Source organism: Oryctolagus cuniculus, chromosome 15 (genome assembly GCF_964237555.1).
Source record: "Oryctolagus cuniculus chromosome 15, mOryCun1.1, whole genome shotgun sequence".
NCBI lineage: Eukaryota > Metazoa > Chordata > Mammalia > Lagomorpha > Leporidae > Oryctolagus > Oryctolagus cuniculus.
This window is the reverse complement of record NC_091446.1, coordinates 27548363-27564562: the sequence shown is the minus strand read 5'-3', so window position 1 is coordinate 27564562 and position 16200 is coordinate 27548363. Positions and strand designations below refer to the sequence as shown.

The 16200-nt window shown below is 56.6% G+C and overlaps 1 protein-coding gene and 2 long non-coding RNA genes across 4 annotated transcripts; 2 read left to right on the top strand and 1 right to left on the bottom strand.

The window, feature by feature from the left end:
* Nucleotides 1–48: 48 nt before the first annotated feature.
* LOC138845316 (uncharacterized) lies at nucleotides 49–1355 on the top strand. The gene is made up of 2 exons (XR_011382304.1): nucleotides 49–173; nucleotides 1112–1355. It is a non-coding gene; the product is annotated as an uncharacterized lncRNA (long non-coding RNA).
* On the bottom strand, nucleotides 437–7382 carry LOC127484163 (uncharacterized). Its single transcript, XR_007910932.2, has 2 exons — nucleotides 7197–7382; nucleotides 437–754 (listed from the first exon to the last, which is right to left on the bottom strand). It is a non-coding gene; the product is annotated as an uncharacterized lncRNA (long non-coding RNA).
* On the top strand, nucleotides 7367–16136 carry NFKB2 (nuclear factor kappa B subunit 2). 2 transcript variants are annotated; one of them, XM_051823537.2, is made up of 23 exons: nucleotides 7367–7851; nucleotides 8839–8931; nucleotides 9159–9240; nucleotides 9356–9396; nucleotides 9591–9689; nucleotides 9775–9926; nucleotides 10166–10272; nucleotides 10363–10521; nucleotides 11364–11468; nucleotides 11570–11655; nucleotides 11737–11875; nucleotides 12036–12164; nucleotides 12283–12489; nucleotides 12589–12730; nucleotides 13841–13955; nucleotides 14054–14267; nucleotides 14438–14607; nucleotides 14716–14818; nucleotides 14944–15095; nucleotides 15187–15256; nucleotides 15433–15605; nucleotides 15677–15788; nucleotides 15878–16136. In XM_051823537.2, exons 2-23 carry the CDS (start codon nucleotides 8911–8913, stop codon nucleotides 15997–15999), a joined length of 2700 nt encoding a protein of 899 aa, XP_051679497.1. In that variant the 5' UTR covers nucleotides 7367–7851; nucleotides 8839–8910; the 3' UTR covers nucleotides 16000–16136. The 2 variants fall into 2 exon arrangements, with proteins under 2 accessions (XP_051679497.1, XP_051679496.1); XM_051823536.2 differs by lacking the exon at nucleotides 7367–7851 and having other exon boundaries at nucleotides 8619–8931.
* Nucleotides 16137–16200: the final 64 nt, after the last annotated feature.

Sequence of the window (16200 nt, the reverse complement as noted above, 5' to 3'; positions counted from 1 at the left end):
GCCCGGGTCACCTTGCCTGCATCTGTAACCATGTGTTTCTGGGTACAGAGCATTCATTCTGACCCCAAGCTGAAGAGGGACCATTCTTCCCGCGCACAGCCCGCATCCGCCCCAGCACTGCAGTAGGATTGGAGGATCTCGCCCCTTCTTTCCTGTGCATCAGCATAAGCCAGGTGGGAGTGTGCAGCGGAAGGCAGAGCGGGCCTGCAGGCCAAGGCGCCGAGGGTGGAATTCAGAATGCTATGTATTAAGCTTTTCCAATGGAAGCATCTATGCCTTGACCTCTCCCTCCACAACGGAGCCTTCCCCTCCTAGGGGATGGAAGAGAGGGTAACCCTATAGTGCCCCCATCTGGCCTCTGTCATGAAGGGTTCCAGGCATTCATCCTCTGCACTGGGGTCCAGCTGTGTGATTCTGTAGCACCATGGCACTTCCCATTGCTGGGAGTTTGGGCTCTGACTGTGCCTCCTTCAGGTGTAGTAAAGGGTGCCTCACAATGGGAACAGCCGATGTGGAAAGATACTAAGAGGTGGGGCTGGCGCTGAGGTGTAGTGGGTAAAGCTGCTGCCTGCAGTGCTGGCACCCCATATGGGCGCTGGTTCAAGTCCCGGCTGCTCCATTTCTGATCCAGCTCTCTGCTATGACCTGGAAAAGCAGTAGAAGATGGCCCAACTCCTTGCACCCATGTGGGAGACCCAGAAGAAGCTCCTGGCTCCTGGCTTTGGATCGGTGCAGCTTCAACCACTGTGGCCATCTGGGAAGTGAACAAGTGGATAGAAGAAGAAAAAAAAGAAAAATATTAAGATATGAGGCTTACAGCTCCTAGACTAGTGTCTTCCCTCCCTGTACCCCAAGACTTGCCCAACCCTGCCCCTAGGAAGATTAGGAGGGGCAGAGAGTTCTGTGAGTGTAGAAAACCCTGGATCCACAGCTACCCAGACACCAGGGCCCTTGACCTCAGCTGTGGTGAGGGCATCTGAGCCCCACTAGCTTTAGAAAGCTTAGAAGTTTTCATGGGGCCAGCGCCATGGCTCACTTGGTTAATCCTCCACCTGTGGCTCCGGCATCCCATATGGGTGCCAGGTTCTAATCCCGGTTGCTCCTCTTCCAGTCCAGCTCTCTGCTGTGGCCCGGGAAGGCAGTGGAGGATGGCCCAAGTGCTTGGGCCTCTGCACCCGCATGGGAGACCAGGAGGAAGTATCTGGCTCATGGCTTTGGATCGGCGCAGTGCCAGCCGTAGCGGCCATTTGGAGGGTGAACCAACAGAGGGAAGACCTTTCTCTCTGTCTCTCTCTTTGTCTACAACTCTACCTGTCAAATAAAAAATAAAAATAAAAATAAAAAGTTTTCATGTGTTTCCCTCTCTGGGAAACTTGACCACTGCAACAAAGTCTGAAGGCCATCCTGTGAACAAGGACTGTGACAACTCAGTATCCCTCAACTAACCTCAAAAATTAGGGAGGAAGCTGGAGCAATTGCAAACTGATCCTTGCCTGCCGGGTAGCAAAGAAAAACCTTTGCTGGAAATCTCAGCTGATTGACACATGATAGAGCAGAGTTCTTTCCCTTTGCTTCATTGAACTTCGGAAAGCAAATGGGTCACCAGCAGCTCTACTGGAGCCACCCACAAAAATTCACCCAGATTTCTTTCTTTTCTGCATCTGCTCAAACTAGCATGGTCTGATCCTGAAATACGGCCTCAGTATGTGCTGCCAGAGTTTCTGTCACTGCACAAAGCATTCAACTCATTAAGTTGGCCCAAGTGATCTTCCTCTAATGGATTATCCAAGACATCTACCCAATGAAAATCCATGGTGGCTGTGTATACATAAAGGAAAAATGTAAAAAAAAAAAAAATCTTCAAAAGAAAAAAAAAGCAGCCCTTGCACGACTTTTTGAAGTGTTGTCTCCTAGAAGGCAAAGGAAGCTACAAGAGGAACTCGTATCAGAGCTTCATTCTGACCAGCAAGAACAAATGGTGTGATGGTACGGGAGCAACACAGTGTTGGGGAATGTATTAGCACAGTCCAGAGGGAAACGCTGGTCTTAGTGATGTCTCCCCCTGAACTTTAGTAGGACAGCAACAGGCTTCAAAAGTCCAGAAGGAAGCTGAGTGAATACTGAGAACTGACATTGTTAGAGCAGCTGTATGTGACACCGTTAAGTGCTTTGTTCAGACACCAGATGTGGCAACAGGTTGAAAAGGTCAAGTCACGGGGAGTTGGGAATCAAACCCAGTTCGGGCTCACTCTGAGCTTCGTGTGCTTTCCTGTGTCACATCTTGCATTCAAAAGTACTGGTGGTGGTGTAGAAACCCTCCGAAGTTAGACACAGTTTTCTGTAGCTGCTCGTAAGAAAGAAAAGGTTAGGCATGAGAAGCAAGAGGCTATTCCCTAGTGAGCTCAGAGTTTAGTAGGAGTCTATGAAAACGAAAGAGATGGCATACAGCCAGGAGCAAGGATGGATTGCTGAGTACATGATATGAGAAAGGATGAATTACAGATGGAGAAGAAACAGCACTGATGTGCCCCCACCACCACCACCACCACAGTTCCAGGAACGACAGCAGTGGTGTCAGGAGCACAGATACCTTTGTTCAGGGCTCCACAGGAGACAGGGGCTGTGAGAAAGCAGAAGTCCACACGGCTCCTGGGCTTCAGGGCATAAGGAGCTTTAGTTGCCAAGAAATATCCTCCACTCTGTTCTGCAACACAGATTTTTCCTGCCTCTCCGCAACTTCACTGGCCATGATTTTTCAGCTTGCTTTGTTGACCTCTCTTTTCCATAGTCTCTGAACATTAGAAAGCCCCAGTGCTCAGTCCCTGGGTCCTCAAATCCCGCCCCCTTTTTTTTAATATTTATTTATGGTGTTGTGGAATAGTTAGTAAAGCTACTACCTGCGATACCAGCAACCCTTATGGGCACCAGTTCAAGTCCTAGCTGCTTTACTTCCGATCCAGCTCTCTGCTATGGCCTGGGAAAAGCAATGGAAGATGGCCCAAGTGCTTGGGCCTCTGCATCCATGTGGAAGACCCAGAAGAAGCTTCTGGCTCCACCCTGGCCATTGTGACCATTTGGGGAGTGAACCAGCAGATGGAAGATTTCTCTCTTTCTTTCTCTGTAACTCTGAGTTTCAAATAAGTAAATAAATCTTTAAAAATATGTATGTGTTTATTTATTTGAAAGGTAGAGTTACAGAGAGAGAGAGAAACAGATCTTCCATCTGAGGTTCACTCCCCAATTGGCTGCAATGGCCTAGGCTGAACCAGGCCAAAGACAGGGGCCCAGAAATCCATCTAGGAATCCCACGTGGGTGGAGGTGCCCAGTACTTGGGTCATCTGCTGCTTTCCCAGGCGCGTTAGCAGGGAGTGGGATTGGAAGTGGAGCAGCTGGAACTTGAACTAACTCTCATTTGGGATGATAGCATTGCAGGTGACAGCTTAACCTGCTGCACCACAATGCCAGCCCCTCAAATCCTTTCTCTACACTTGCTCACTGGGTGAAGTTGTCCACTGTCAAGGCTTTAAATACCATCCATTACACTGGCTTTACCTGTAAGTCCCGACTTTACTCACTCCATTCTTCCAGGTTCTTATGCAATAATGTTCTCTGTTTTCTCACAGACTACATCCCATCCTCAACAAGTCTTGTCACTTCTATTTTTAAATCTATCCAGAAAGTGACTGCTTCTCACCATCATCACCCATGACCATTCAAGTCTAAGCCACCATCTACAGGACTGCCAGTGTCCCTCCGTTCTCTCTCCCTCTATTCTTAGCTCCATAGCCAATCTTTTTACAACACACCATATCCTTTGCACTGCACAGCCCAAAACCCTCCAGGGGCTCTCCATCTCATCCAGAACAAAACCCAAAGTTCTTGCTTTATTCCACCTCCCTAACTGCTGTGCCGCAGACATCATACACAGCCACGTCAGACCCTTGCACTACTGTCCCCACATCTGGAACGCTCTGCCTCCAGTCTTCCACATGACTTACCCCTCACTTTTTTCAAGTCACTGTTCAAATTTTCTCTTGTTAGAGAGGCCTTCCCTGACTGCTATCTAGGAGCTCCTTAGAGCTCCTCTGTCCCCTTACCTGCTTAATACTTCTCCATAGCACTTGTCACCAACTGACATCTATTTGATTCTTGTCTGCGAGCAGGGACTTTGTTTTCCAGAGTAGACTCAATACTTATGAACGAAGCAAAGGTATTGCTGTATCTGCTCTGGGCCAGCCAGCGTGCTCCAGCTGGGTGCGGAGACAGAGATGATCATTAGGTTGAAAATTAGTGGAACAGACAATAAAGAGCTTTCTTAAGCCCAGGTAAGTGAGGCTGCAGCAACCTACAATTGATTATTTTGCATTAGGTAAAATCCCCAGGCTAATATGCATTGGGAATTGTTGACAGATGGGTACCTGGGGGTTCATTCAACTACTCACTTTCCCCCCCCCCAAAAAAATATTTTGAAAAGCAGAATGACAAAGAAAGAGATCTTCCATGTGCTGGTTCACTCCCAAAATGCCTACAACATGCAGGGTTGGGCCAAGCCAAAGCCTAGACCCAGAAACTGCTTCCAGGTCTCTCACACGAATGGTAGTGGCCCAAGTACTTGAGCCACTGTCTGCAGCTTCTAAGGTGCACTAGCAGGGAGCTGGATGGAAGTGAGGTAGCCAGGACTACAGCCAGTGCTCCAATGTGGGATGCCACAGATGGTGGCTTAACCTGCTGCACTACAGTTCTATCCCTGAGTTTCTTTAATCTTCAGATAAATTACAGTTCGGCATTTTAAAACTAAAGCCCCATCTGTAGGAGTGCTTTTAACGCTGTAGAGACTGAAAGAATCATGGAACTTTCACCCATGATTTATGAGACTTTGAAAGACAGTCGTGATCCGTGGCAGCCGGCACAGGCTCCCAGTTTCCCTACATTGGCACATACCAAATAAGTAAGCATCTTGCATTCTAACTTCAAGTTTAAAAAGCTGTACGGTGAGCATTTGGCCTAGTGGTTAAGATACCAGTTCCAGGGGCCGGCGCTGTGGCTCAACAGGCTAACGCCCTGCCCTGAAGTGCTGGCATCCCATATGGGCGCCGGTTGGAGACCCGGCTGCTCCACTTGCGATCCAGCTCTCTGCTATGGCCTGAGAAAGCAGTAGAAAAAGTCTTTGGGCCCCTGCACCTGCATGGGAGAACCGGAAGAAGCTCCTGGCTCCTGGCTTCGGATCAGCGCAGCTCCAGCCATTGCAGCCAACTGGGGAGTGAACCAGCAGATAGAAGACCTCTCTCTGCCTCTCCTCTCTGTGTACTCCGACTTTCAAATAAATAAATAAATCTTTTTTTTTTTTTTTGACAGGCAGAGTGGACAGTGAGAGAGAGAGACAGAGAGAAAGGTCTTCCTTTTGCCGTTGGTTCACCCTCCAATGGCCGCCGCGGCCGGCGCGCTGCAGCCGGCGCACCGCGCTGATCCGATGGCAGGAGCCAGGTGCTTCTCCTGGTCTCCCATGGGGTGCAGGGCCCAAGCACTTGGGCCATCCTCCACTGCACTCCCTGGCCACAGCAGAGAGCTGGCCTGGAAGAGGGGCAACCGGGACAGAATCCGGCACCCCGACCGGGACTAGAACCCGGTGTGCCGGCGCCGCAAGGCGGAGGATTAGCCTAGTGAGCCGCGGCGCCGGCCTAATAAATAAATCTTTTTTTGAAAAAAAAGATACCAGTTCCGGCCAGCTCAATAGGCTAATCCTCCGCCTAGCGGCGCCGGCACACCGGGTTCTAATCCTGGTCGGGGCGCCGGATTCTGTCCCGGTTGCCCCTCTTCCAAGCCAGCTCTCTGCTGTGGCCAGGGAGTGCAGTGGAGGATGGCCCAAGTGCTTGGGCCCTGCACCCCATGGGAGACCAGGAGAATCACCGTCCACAGCGCGCCGGCCGCGGCGGCCATTGGAGGATGAACCAATGGCAAAAGCAAGACCTTTCTCTCTGTCTCGCTGTCTCTCTCTCTCACTGTCCACTCTGCCTGTAAAAATAAATAAAAAATAAATAAATAAATAAATAAAGTGTACGGTTCTGAATTAAAAAAAAAAAAGATACCAGTTCCAACCTCTGCACCCCAGAACAGAGGGCCTGGCTTTGATAACCAGCTCTACTCCTGACGGCAGCTCCCTGGGAGGCAGCAGTGATGGCCAAGTAGCTGGAGCCTTGCCAGCCATATGGAAGACATGGGCAGTCCAGCCCCTACTGGACCACTGCAGGCGTTTAGAGAGTGAACTAGAGATGAGAGCTTTATCTCTCTCAAACTTAAAAAGTTTAAATTAAATTAAATTGAATTATTAAATTGATTAGATTGTTTTTGGGAAATCTGACCAGGGGAATACAGTAAACAATATTGCTGAACTCAGTAAATTTTCTAGCATGATCTTATTGCATTTTCTTTAAATGCCCACAGGAAGATAGAAAAGGCTGCTTAATTTCATATAAATTTAGGGGGAAAAGCTTTGTCCTGGGGCTGACACACTTGCTTTGAAATCTTGTTTCTGTCTCTTCCTAGCTGTGCCTGGTTTTGTTATGATTCTTCCGCTTACTTTTTTTTTTTTTTTTTTTTTTTTTGACAGGCAGAGTGGACAGTGAGAGAGAGAGAGACAGAGAGAAAGGTCTTCCTTTGCCATTGGTTCACCCTCCAATGGCTGTGGCTGGCGCACCGCGCTGATTTGATGGCAGGAGCCAGGTACTTATCCTGGTCTCCCATGGGGTGCAGGGCCCAAGCACTTGGGCCATCCTCCACTGCACTCCCTGGCCACAGCAGAGAGCTGGCCTGGAAGAGGGGCAACCGGGACAGAATCCGGCGCCCCGACCGGGACTAGAACTCGGTGTGCCGGCGCCGCAAGGCGGAGGATTAGCCTCGTGAGCCGCGGCCCCGCTTACTTTCTCCTTCCGTTAGAGGTGATGTCCACCTGCTAGGGTTACTGGGAGAGGACAAGAACTCTGCTCAAGTTCCCCGACACAAGATCTGGCGCATTGCGTGAGCAGGCGACTGAGAGGAGGCAGAGTGCTGGGTGCGTTCCTGCCGCTAGAAGTGTTCCAGGGGAAGGTGGGAAGCACTTGAGCCGATGATTCCCGACATCAGAGAAAGCTTGAACTATTCAGACCTACGACATTTTTTCAATTCTGATATTCCAGACCTCCAAACACTTTTTCCTTACCCCTCGCAGAGCTCCCGAATTCAGGCCGGCCTGTATTTGCCGATTACAGAGAGCGGGAGGGGAGCTGGTCCCCGGAACGCGCACGGAGTTTCCTTGCAGTTCCAGGGGGGCCGCCAGATGGCGCCCAGGGACCAACCGCAGATCAACTTCCTTCCTCTTCCCCGGACTCTTCCCGGCAGTGGCTCCCAGCCGGGCGCCGGGGGCTGGAGAGCCGGAGCCGGCGGCTTCCCCTCGGAGTTCCCCAGCTTCAGAGGTAGCCAAGCGTTAGGCACAGCCACGGCCGACAAGCAGCGGGCCTGTCAGTGAAGAGGCTGGAGTCGGGGGCCTGGGCACGGAGGGTCCCACCTCGGGCCGGCCCCGAGACCACAGCTCGCGCCAGGCTGACGGTCATCCCCACTTCCCGCCCCGCGCGAACTTTTCCCCCTAACGGAGGCACCTGAATCGCTCCCGGTTGGCTGTGCCAGTCCCAGACTGAAACTTTCAGCCAATGACAAAGGGCCCGGGGCGTGACGCACGGAAACGTCACGGGAATTCCCCCCTCCGGGGGGCCGAAAAGGGGCTTTCCCGGCTGGGGCCCCGGTGGCTGGAGAGGCGTCGCGACCCGTCTGAGGCGGGTTGGACCTGGACAGAACCCGGAACCAGAGCCGCCGACACGGTGAGTGGCCGGGACACGGAGAGCGGCGGGAGGAGGCCCGGGGCTGGAGCGCGCACAGCAGCGGGTACACGTCCACATCCCCGCCCGTGCACCTGCACCGACGCCGGCGTGCGAACACCGGCACGCTCGCCTGTGCGCCGGTGCCTCCCCGCGGTTCCCACGCTGAAGCCCGCGACGCACCCGCACACAGACACGCTCCCGTGCACACGCACCGCGGCACTAGGGAGAGGACCGAGGCGGGGGCGTGCGGGGCGGGAACCTACGGCAGTGGAGATGTTGAGACGCCCACCCCACGGAGACCGCTTTCCTTTCCTCGCCCCGCGGGCCCAGAATCGCGTTCTCGGGGAAGAACCCCGGGGCCAGCCGCTGGGAAGAGCTCCCCCACGCCACCCCGCCTACAGAGCATTCAGAGGAGGCCTCCGGCAGCAGGAATGTCCCCCCAAAAGCCCCCGGGGTGAATCAGCCGTGGCCTCCCTCCCGGCAGAAAATCCCAAGGTTGCTCCAGGCCGGGGGAGGGGAGGCGGGCGAGGGGCGGCCCCGGCCCCGGACGGCGAGGCTGCCCCAGCGGCGAAAGACCCTCCGGTGCCAACTCGGCCCGGGAGCTAGGAGCGGGGCGGAGGCCCACCGGGCCCTCCCCGACTCCCCGCCTCCCCGCGCCCCTCTGCCCGCCGAGCGGCGGCGAGCGCGGCTGGCCCGGGCCTCCCGCCCCACCCGCCGCGGGGGCGGGGCCAGAGCGTCATTTCCAGGCCCTCCCCCTCCGGCCCCGCCCCCCTGGTATTTTCGGGACTTTCCTGAGCAGCTCTAACTTTCTGCCCCTTCCCCGGCCCAGCCCAGCGCCGGATCTCGCCCTCCGCCGGATCTCGCCCGCCACACCCGGACGGGCGGCTGGAGGAGCTCGGACCCCCGCTCGAGTCTGGGCTCCCCCCTCTCCTGCCCACCCCGTCCTGATCTGTCCCCCTTCCCTTCGCCACTCCCCCCCCACCTTAGGCGGGCGCCTGAAACTCTGGGAAGCAGAACCCGGCCGGAGCCACCACGCTGAGCCGGGCCTAGCCCAGAGACATGGAGAGTTGCTACGACCCAGTGAGTCACGCCGCGGGGCCCTACAGCCGCCCTCCCTCCACCTGTGCGCCCTCAGATGATCGCAACCTGCCTATCAGCCTGTCCATCTGTCAGTCTGCTAACTCTGCTTCCCAAAGGGCTCTCTCTTGGACCTGGGGAGGGGGGAGGGGGGAGGGCTCCGGAGGTGGCTCCGAATCGGCTGCCCCACCCCCACCCCCTGCCCGCCCCCGCTTCTGTCTCCAAACCAGGGCCTGGATGGCATCATCGAATACGAAGGGTTCAAATTTGACCCCTCCATTGTGGAACCCAAGGAGCCAGCCCCGGAGACAGGTCAGTAAGCCCACTAACCCCACCTGGCCTTACAGGGAGGGAGGAGGGATCGCATGTGTCCTGCCTGGGGGATGGGCCAGGAGAGCCTGGCTCAGCAAGGCCCCTCTGTCCCCAGATGACGGCCCCTACCTGGTGATTGTGGAACAGCCTAAGCAGGTGAGTGAGCACAAGGGGTGGGGGAGGGTGGCGGGTAGAGGAGTCTGTCCAACAAGGCTGCTATGGGGTGGGTGGTTGGCCTGGCTGTGGTTCCCAGTGGACACCACCAGTCACCGTGGTCACTGTGGGCCAGGGGTGTGGCTGGCTGGGGTGGTCTCTCCTGATCACAATGTTGCTGTGCTACGGACTTTCAGCGAGGATTCAGATTTCGATATGGCTGTGAAGGCCCCTCCCACGGAGGACTGCCCGGTGCCTCCAGTGAGAAGGGCCGGAAGACCTACCCCACTGTCAAGGTGAGCCAGGATAATTCGGGAGGGTGGGCTAGGAGACAGCACGTCCAGGGGCATTAACGACGGCCCGTGCCCCTGCCCCTCCCAGATCTGTAACTATGAGGGACCAGCCAAGATTGAAGTGGACCTGGTGACACACAGCGACCCGCCTCGTGCTCACGCCCACAGCCTGGTGGGCAAGCAGTGCTCGGATCTGGGGATCTGCGCCGTGTCCGTGGGGCCCAAGGACATGACTGCCCAGTAGGTGCCCCCGCCTGAGGCCCCCCATGGGATGCTCCCATTGTCTACCATCCTGCACCCCAGCCCGCCCCTGTGAGCTTAGCACCTGACCAAGGGGGGAGAGGTAGGGCCCAGAACCCAAGGACCCAAGTGAAAACCGGAACAGCTGCCTTGAGGCAGGGCTGCGTGGAGCCTGGTCGGGGAAGGCACTCAGGAAGAAAGGGCCACACGCCAACGACCCGACTTGCCCTCTTCCCCAGGTTTAACAACCTGGGTGTCCTACACGTGACCAAGAAGAACATGATGGAGATTATGATACAAAAGCTTCAGAGGCAGCGGCTCCTGTCCAGGCCCCAGGGCCTTACGGGTATGCGGGCAGGGAAGTCGTGGGAGGTGCTCACGCAGGGCGCTGGGCAGCAGGAGGAGCCCCGGGGTCACTCGTGTGCCCGCTGCCCAGAGGCTGAGAGGCGAGAGCTGGAGCAGGAGGCCAAGGAGCTGAAGAAGGTGATGGACCTGAGCATCGTCCGGCTGCGCTTCTCAGCCTTCCTGCGGGCCAGCGACGGCTCCTTCTCGCTGCCCCTGAAACCCGTTATCTCCCAGCCCATCCACGACAGCAGTGAGTATGCAGGCCTGGGTGTCAGAGGGGACGCAAGGGGCACCGGGAGCCGTGGGATCAGGCAGACCTGGGGTTGAACCTGGGCCTGCCACACGCACGCTGAGTGACTTTTAGCAGGTCACTTCCCCCCTCTGATTACGGCTCTGTCTTTGGTAAGTGAGAATATTAGTAATTCCTGTACCTCCCAGGGTTGTTGAGGTAACAAATATGAATGTACTTCAAAAAGGTCATGGAAATGGAATTAAATGAGAAGATTTTGCTGCAAAAAAAAACTTGAAATCCATGCATGATTTTTTCATAATACACATTTTCCATGAGCTTTTTTTTAAAAGGATTTATTTATTATTTTACTTATTTGAATGACATAGTTACAGAGAGAGGTAGAGACAGAGAGAGAGGTCTCCCATGCGCTGGTTCACTCCCTAGATGGCCGCAATGGCCGGAACTGCGCCGATCCAAAGCCAGGAGCCAGGAGCTTCTTCCGGGTCTCCCATGCAGGTGCAGGGGCCCAAGGACTTGGGCCATCTTCTACTGCTTTCCCAGGCCATAGCAGAGAACTTGATCAGAACAGGAGCATCTGGGACTAGAACCAGCGCCAATATGGGATGCCGATACTTCAAGCCAGGGCTTTAACCCACTGCGCCACAGTGCCAGCCCCTCCATGAGCTTTTTGAAAACCTCCCTTATTTATGTGGATTTCAAAATATGTGCACCAAAATAAACTTAGTTTTTAATTCCATTTTTCCTCGAACTTTTTGGAATGCCCTCATATAGAGTAGCTGGCTCCCTAAAGTGTAAAGTATTATGCTGGCCTCTCAACGACGCATATCCCGCCCTCCTAGAGTCTCCTGGGGCTTCAAACTTGAAGATTTCTCGAATGGACAAGACAGCAGGCTCTGTGCGGGGTGGAGACGAAGTGTATCTGCTTTGTGACAAGGTGCAGAAAGGTGAGCCGGAGCCCAGGCTGGGAGCCAGGGACAACGGGTCTAAGACGGGGGCCCTGGAGGCCCCCGCAGGAGCTGTTGGCAAGCTCCAGTGTTCCCCACAGATGACATTGAGGTTCGGTTTTATGAGGATGATGAGAATGGATGGCAGGCCTTCGGGGACTTCTCTCCCACAGATGTTCACAAACAGGTACCCGGGGCGAGAGCCCGGGCGGGGGGCTGGATTGGGCAGCGGCCACACTGACACTCTCTGCCCCCCCCCCCCGCCCAGTACGCCATTGTGTTCAGGACACCCCCCTATCACAAGATGAAGATCGAACGGCCGGTGACCGTGTTCCTGCAGCTGAAGCGCAAGCGAGGAGGAGATGTCTCCGACTCCAAGCAGTTCACCTACTACCCGCTGGTGGAAGGTGGGGCTGGAGTGTCCCAGGGACCAGATCAGGGGACCCATGAGCCCAGGCAGGGGAGGAGGGCCCCCAGGACGTGGTCGAGAGGAGCCCGAGGAGGAAGGGCCCGGAGGCAGGACCCCAGGAGCAGGGGTTTTAACACCCCACTCCTCTCTGCCCCCAGACAAAGAGGAGGTGCAGCGCAAGCGGAGAAAGGCCTTGCCCACCTTCTCCCAGCCCTTCGGTGGCGGCTCCCACATGGGCGGAGGCTCAGGGGGCTCCGCTGGGGGCTATGGAGGAGCAGGAGGAGGAGGTGAGTGAGTGCTGGCGGCTGGAAGGGGGCTGGAGGAGGGAGGGGTGCGGGGAAGTTGCGGGGGAAGAAATCTGGGCGAATCCTGGCCGGTTCCCCACAGTCCTCCCTGTACCCACAGGGAGCAGCCTCGGCTTTTTCCCCTCCTCCTTGGCCTACAGCCCCTACCAGTCGGGCGCAGCCCCAATGGGCTGCTACCCAGGAGGCGGGGGCGGGGCGCAGATGGCCGCCTCGGCGCCTGGCGTGGATGCCGGGGAGCAAGCCACGGAAGCGGGGGAGCAAGCCGCGCAGCCCAGTGAAGCACAGGCCCCCGAGATGCTGCAGCGAGGTATAGCCTCAGAATCCGGGCGGCTGGGACGCGGGTGCTGAGAAACTAGCCTGTACCCACGCGCCTGCCGCCCCCTCTCACACCCTCCCCCCCTCCCAGCGCGGGAGTACAACGCACGCCTGTTCGGCCTGGCGCAGCGCAGCGCTCGAGCCTTGCTGGACTACGGCATCACGGCGGACGCACGCTCGCTGCTGGCGGGACAGCGCCACCTGCTGACGGCGCAGGACGAGAATGGAGACACGTAGGCGGGGAGAGTGGCTGAAGCTGTGATCTCAAGTCTTGGGGTTGGGACAAGAAAGGGACCTATAAAAAGCCGGACTCAGGAGATGGAAGGGCCGGTCTCAAGTCCAGATCTACCATTTATTATTTCTATTCAAGTTGCTAAGGCTCTCCAAATCGTTTGGTGAAGGGGACACAGTGTACCTCCAAAGGCACTGAGAGAGTGTGTGTGTGTGTTCTCCCCCCTGAAAAAAAGCTTCCTGCTAATGCACACTCTGGGAGGCAGCCGGTGATGGCTTGAGTGACTGGGTGCCTGCCACTCACATGGGAGATCTGGACTGAGTTCCTAGTTCCTGGTTCCAGCCCAGCCAAGGACCCTTAACAAGGAACAAACCAGAAGATAGGAGCTCACTCTCTCGCTGTGCCTCTCAGTTAATTTTAAACTTATTTGAAGGGCAAAGTACAGGTCTTTGTTCACTCTCTAAATGGCTGCAACAGCCAGGGCTGGCTAACAGCCAGGAACTCCCAAGTTTTCCATGAGGGTTGCAGGGACCCAAGTACTTGAGCTGTCATCTGCTGACTCCCAGGTGCATGTGCAGGAAGCTGGAATGGAAGCAGAGTAGCTAGGACTCGAACCGGCACTCCCGCATGGGATGTGGCCAGGTGCCCCAAGCAGCAGCCTAACCTGCCGCTCTGTAACTCCTGCTCCTAATTAACTTTAAAAGGTTCAAGGGGAGAGGAGGGCAGGTTTTTGGTGCAGCGGTTAGGCTGCCCACATCCTGTATCAGAGTCCTTGGATTTAAGTCCCAGCACTGCTTCTGCTCCAGCTTCCTGCTAAGGTACTCCCTGGTCCCTGCCTCCCATGTCAGAGACCCTAATTAGGTTACTGGCTCCTGGTTTTGGCCTGGCCCAACCTTGGCTTTTTTGGGCATTTTTGGGGAATGAACCAGTAAATGGATAAGCTCTCTCTGCATTTCAAATAATTTTAAGATAAGCTTATTAAAAAATAAAATGTGCCCTTTGAGACATTCTGGGTTCAGCAAGCCCCAGGGAGGGAGACTGGAGGCAGTGAGGGTGGAGGGTGCTCTAAGTGGCTGGGCTCGCTAGTCTAGTCTTACTCCTCAACCCCTAGGCCGCTACACCTGGCTATCATCCATGGGCAGACCAGTGTCATTGAACAAATCTCACATGTCATCTACCATGCCCAACACCTTGGTGTCGTCAACCTCACCAACCACCTACACCAGGTGAGGGACACCTACTGGTGAGGGGGCAGGGATAGGGGTTAGAAAGCTAAAGGGTCTAAACCGAGGACAGGCCTAGCTCACCTTGCCTTTGTCCCCAGACACCCCTGCACCTGGCGGTGATCACTGGGCAGACCAGGGTGGTGAGCTTCCTGCTGCAGGTGGGTGCAGACCCAGCACTCCTGGACCGGCACGGAGACTCGGCTGTGCACCTGGCACTGCGGGCAGGCGCTGGGGCCCCTGAGCTGCTCCGTGCGCTGCTCTGCAGCGGAGCTCCTGCTGTGTCCCAGCTGTTACACATGCCTGACTTCGAGGGTGAGTTCTCACCCCACGACTGGGGGCAGGGGCAGGGGCAGGGCCTGGGATCAGGACGGGTATCTGGGAGGTGCACAGAGTGGACAGGAGTTATGGAGACCAACTGGGCGGGACTGGTCTGGGAGCCATCCTGCAGTCGCAGCTACTGGCTGAGTATCTTGTATCCCTAGGACTGTACCCAGTACACCTGGCGGTTCATGCCCGAAGCCCCAAGTGCCTGGATCTGCTGGTGGACAGTGGGGCTGAAGTGGAGGCAGCAGAGCGGCAGGGGGGCCGAACAGCCTTGCACCTGGCCACCGAGCTGGAAGAGTTGGGGTTGGTCACCCACCTGGTCACCAAGGTGGGACTGAGGGTTGTGAAGGAGTAGGACCAAGGAAGGTGAAAGGTGTGTGGGAGGAGGCAGCCAATGAGACTGTACTGTGGTCAGCTGCTCCCTTGCACCCCACAGCTCCATGCCAACGTGAATGCCCGCACCTTCGCGGGAAACACGCCTCTACACCTCGCAGCTGGACTGGGGTCCCCAACCCTCACCCGCCTTCTCCTAAAGGCTGGTCAGTTTTGCCCTTCCGGACATAGGAATAGGACGGGGGAGGAAAAGGGGTGTCCCCCAGCTCCCCCACTTCCCATTCCTCTAGGTGGGCCCACAACCCCCTTAATCACTGCCTCCCCTCACCAGGTGCTGACATCCATGCGGAGAACGAGGAGCCCCTGTGCCCACTGCCCTCACCGCCCACCTCCGGGAGTGACTCTGACTCCGAGGGGCCCGAGAGGGACACACGAAGCAGCTTCCGGGGCCACACACCTCTTGACCTCACTCGCAGCACTAAGGTGAGACCAGCCTGGGACTAGAATGAGCAGGGAGCAGTCTCTTGGGCTTGCGGGGCAGGGGGTGGGAAGTAGTCTGCGCTGTGCCCCCCAGGTGAAGACCTTGCTGCTTAATGCTGCTCAGAGCGCCGTGGAGCCGCCCCTGACCCCGCCCAGCCCTGCAGGTGAGGTCTCATCAGCTGCTCCCAGACCCCCCCTCTGCAGGTCCCCTTCCTCCATTCTTAGCTCCCAGTGGCCCCGTCTGCCTTGGCTGTCAGGTCACTGACAGAAAGGCATGGTCCATGTGTCTGTCTCTGCCCATCTCTGGAGCATCTGACATGTCTGTGTGGGTCCCCCTAAGGGCCAGGGCTGTCCCTCGGGGATACGGCTCTACAGAACCTGGAGCAGCTGCTGGACAGGCCCGAAGCCCAGGGCAGCTGGGCGGAGCTGGCGGAGCGGCTGGGGCTGCGCAGCCTGGTGGACACGTACAGGAAGACTGCCTCCCCCAGCGGCAGCCTCCTGCGCAGTTACAAGGTGGGTCACGGCCTGCACCCTGCCCCAGCCCCAGGGCCCCAACCCCACCTCACGCCTCTTCTTGTCCACAGCTGGCTGGTGGGGACTTGGCGGGTCTGCTGGAGGCCCTGTCTGACATGGGCCTGGAGGAAGGAGTGAGGCTGCTAAGGGGTCCCGAGACCCGGGACAAACTGCCCAGCACAGGTAAAGGAGGCCCACCTGGCAGGTGGACTCGGGCCTAGAGGGTGGGAGGTCTGAGGTCCTGACTCCTGTTTTCCTTTCGCCCCTGGCAGAGGTGAAGGAAGACAGTGCATACGGGAGCCAGTCTGTGGAACAGGAGGCTGAGAAGCTGGGCCTGCCCCCTGAGCCACCGGGAGGTCTCTGCCATGGGCACCCCCAGCCTCAGGTGCACTGAGCTGCCACCCTCCCACCAGACCCCGGCCCCTCTGTACAGCACCCCACCTGTGCCAAATCTTATTTAACACTCCGTGCCTACCCCTCAGGGCAAATAAAGGATTCTCATGGGAAGGGGAGGGTCCCCTTCCCAGCTCATGGCCGTGTCCAATGTGCCTCAGAACCCTGGAACCAGCTACCTGCCTTGGCCCTGAGCCAGGCA

What these genes read in the sequence shown, in the direction of transcription:
- NFKB2 (XM_051823537.2), top strand. Translation starts at nt 8,911, where the DNA reads ATGGAGAGTTGCTACGACCCA. An exon ending in CCAGCCCATCCACGACAGCA is followed by an intron (nt 10,522 to 11,363) that starts GTGAGTATGCAG and finishes CCGCCCTCCTAG; the next exon opens with AGTCTCCTGGGGCTTCAAAC. An exon ending in CCACAGATGTTCACAAACAG is followed by an intron (nt 11,656 to 11,736) that starts GTACCCGGGGCG and finishes CCCCCCGCCCAG; the next exon opens with TACGCCATTGTGTTCAGGAC.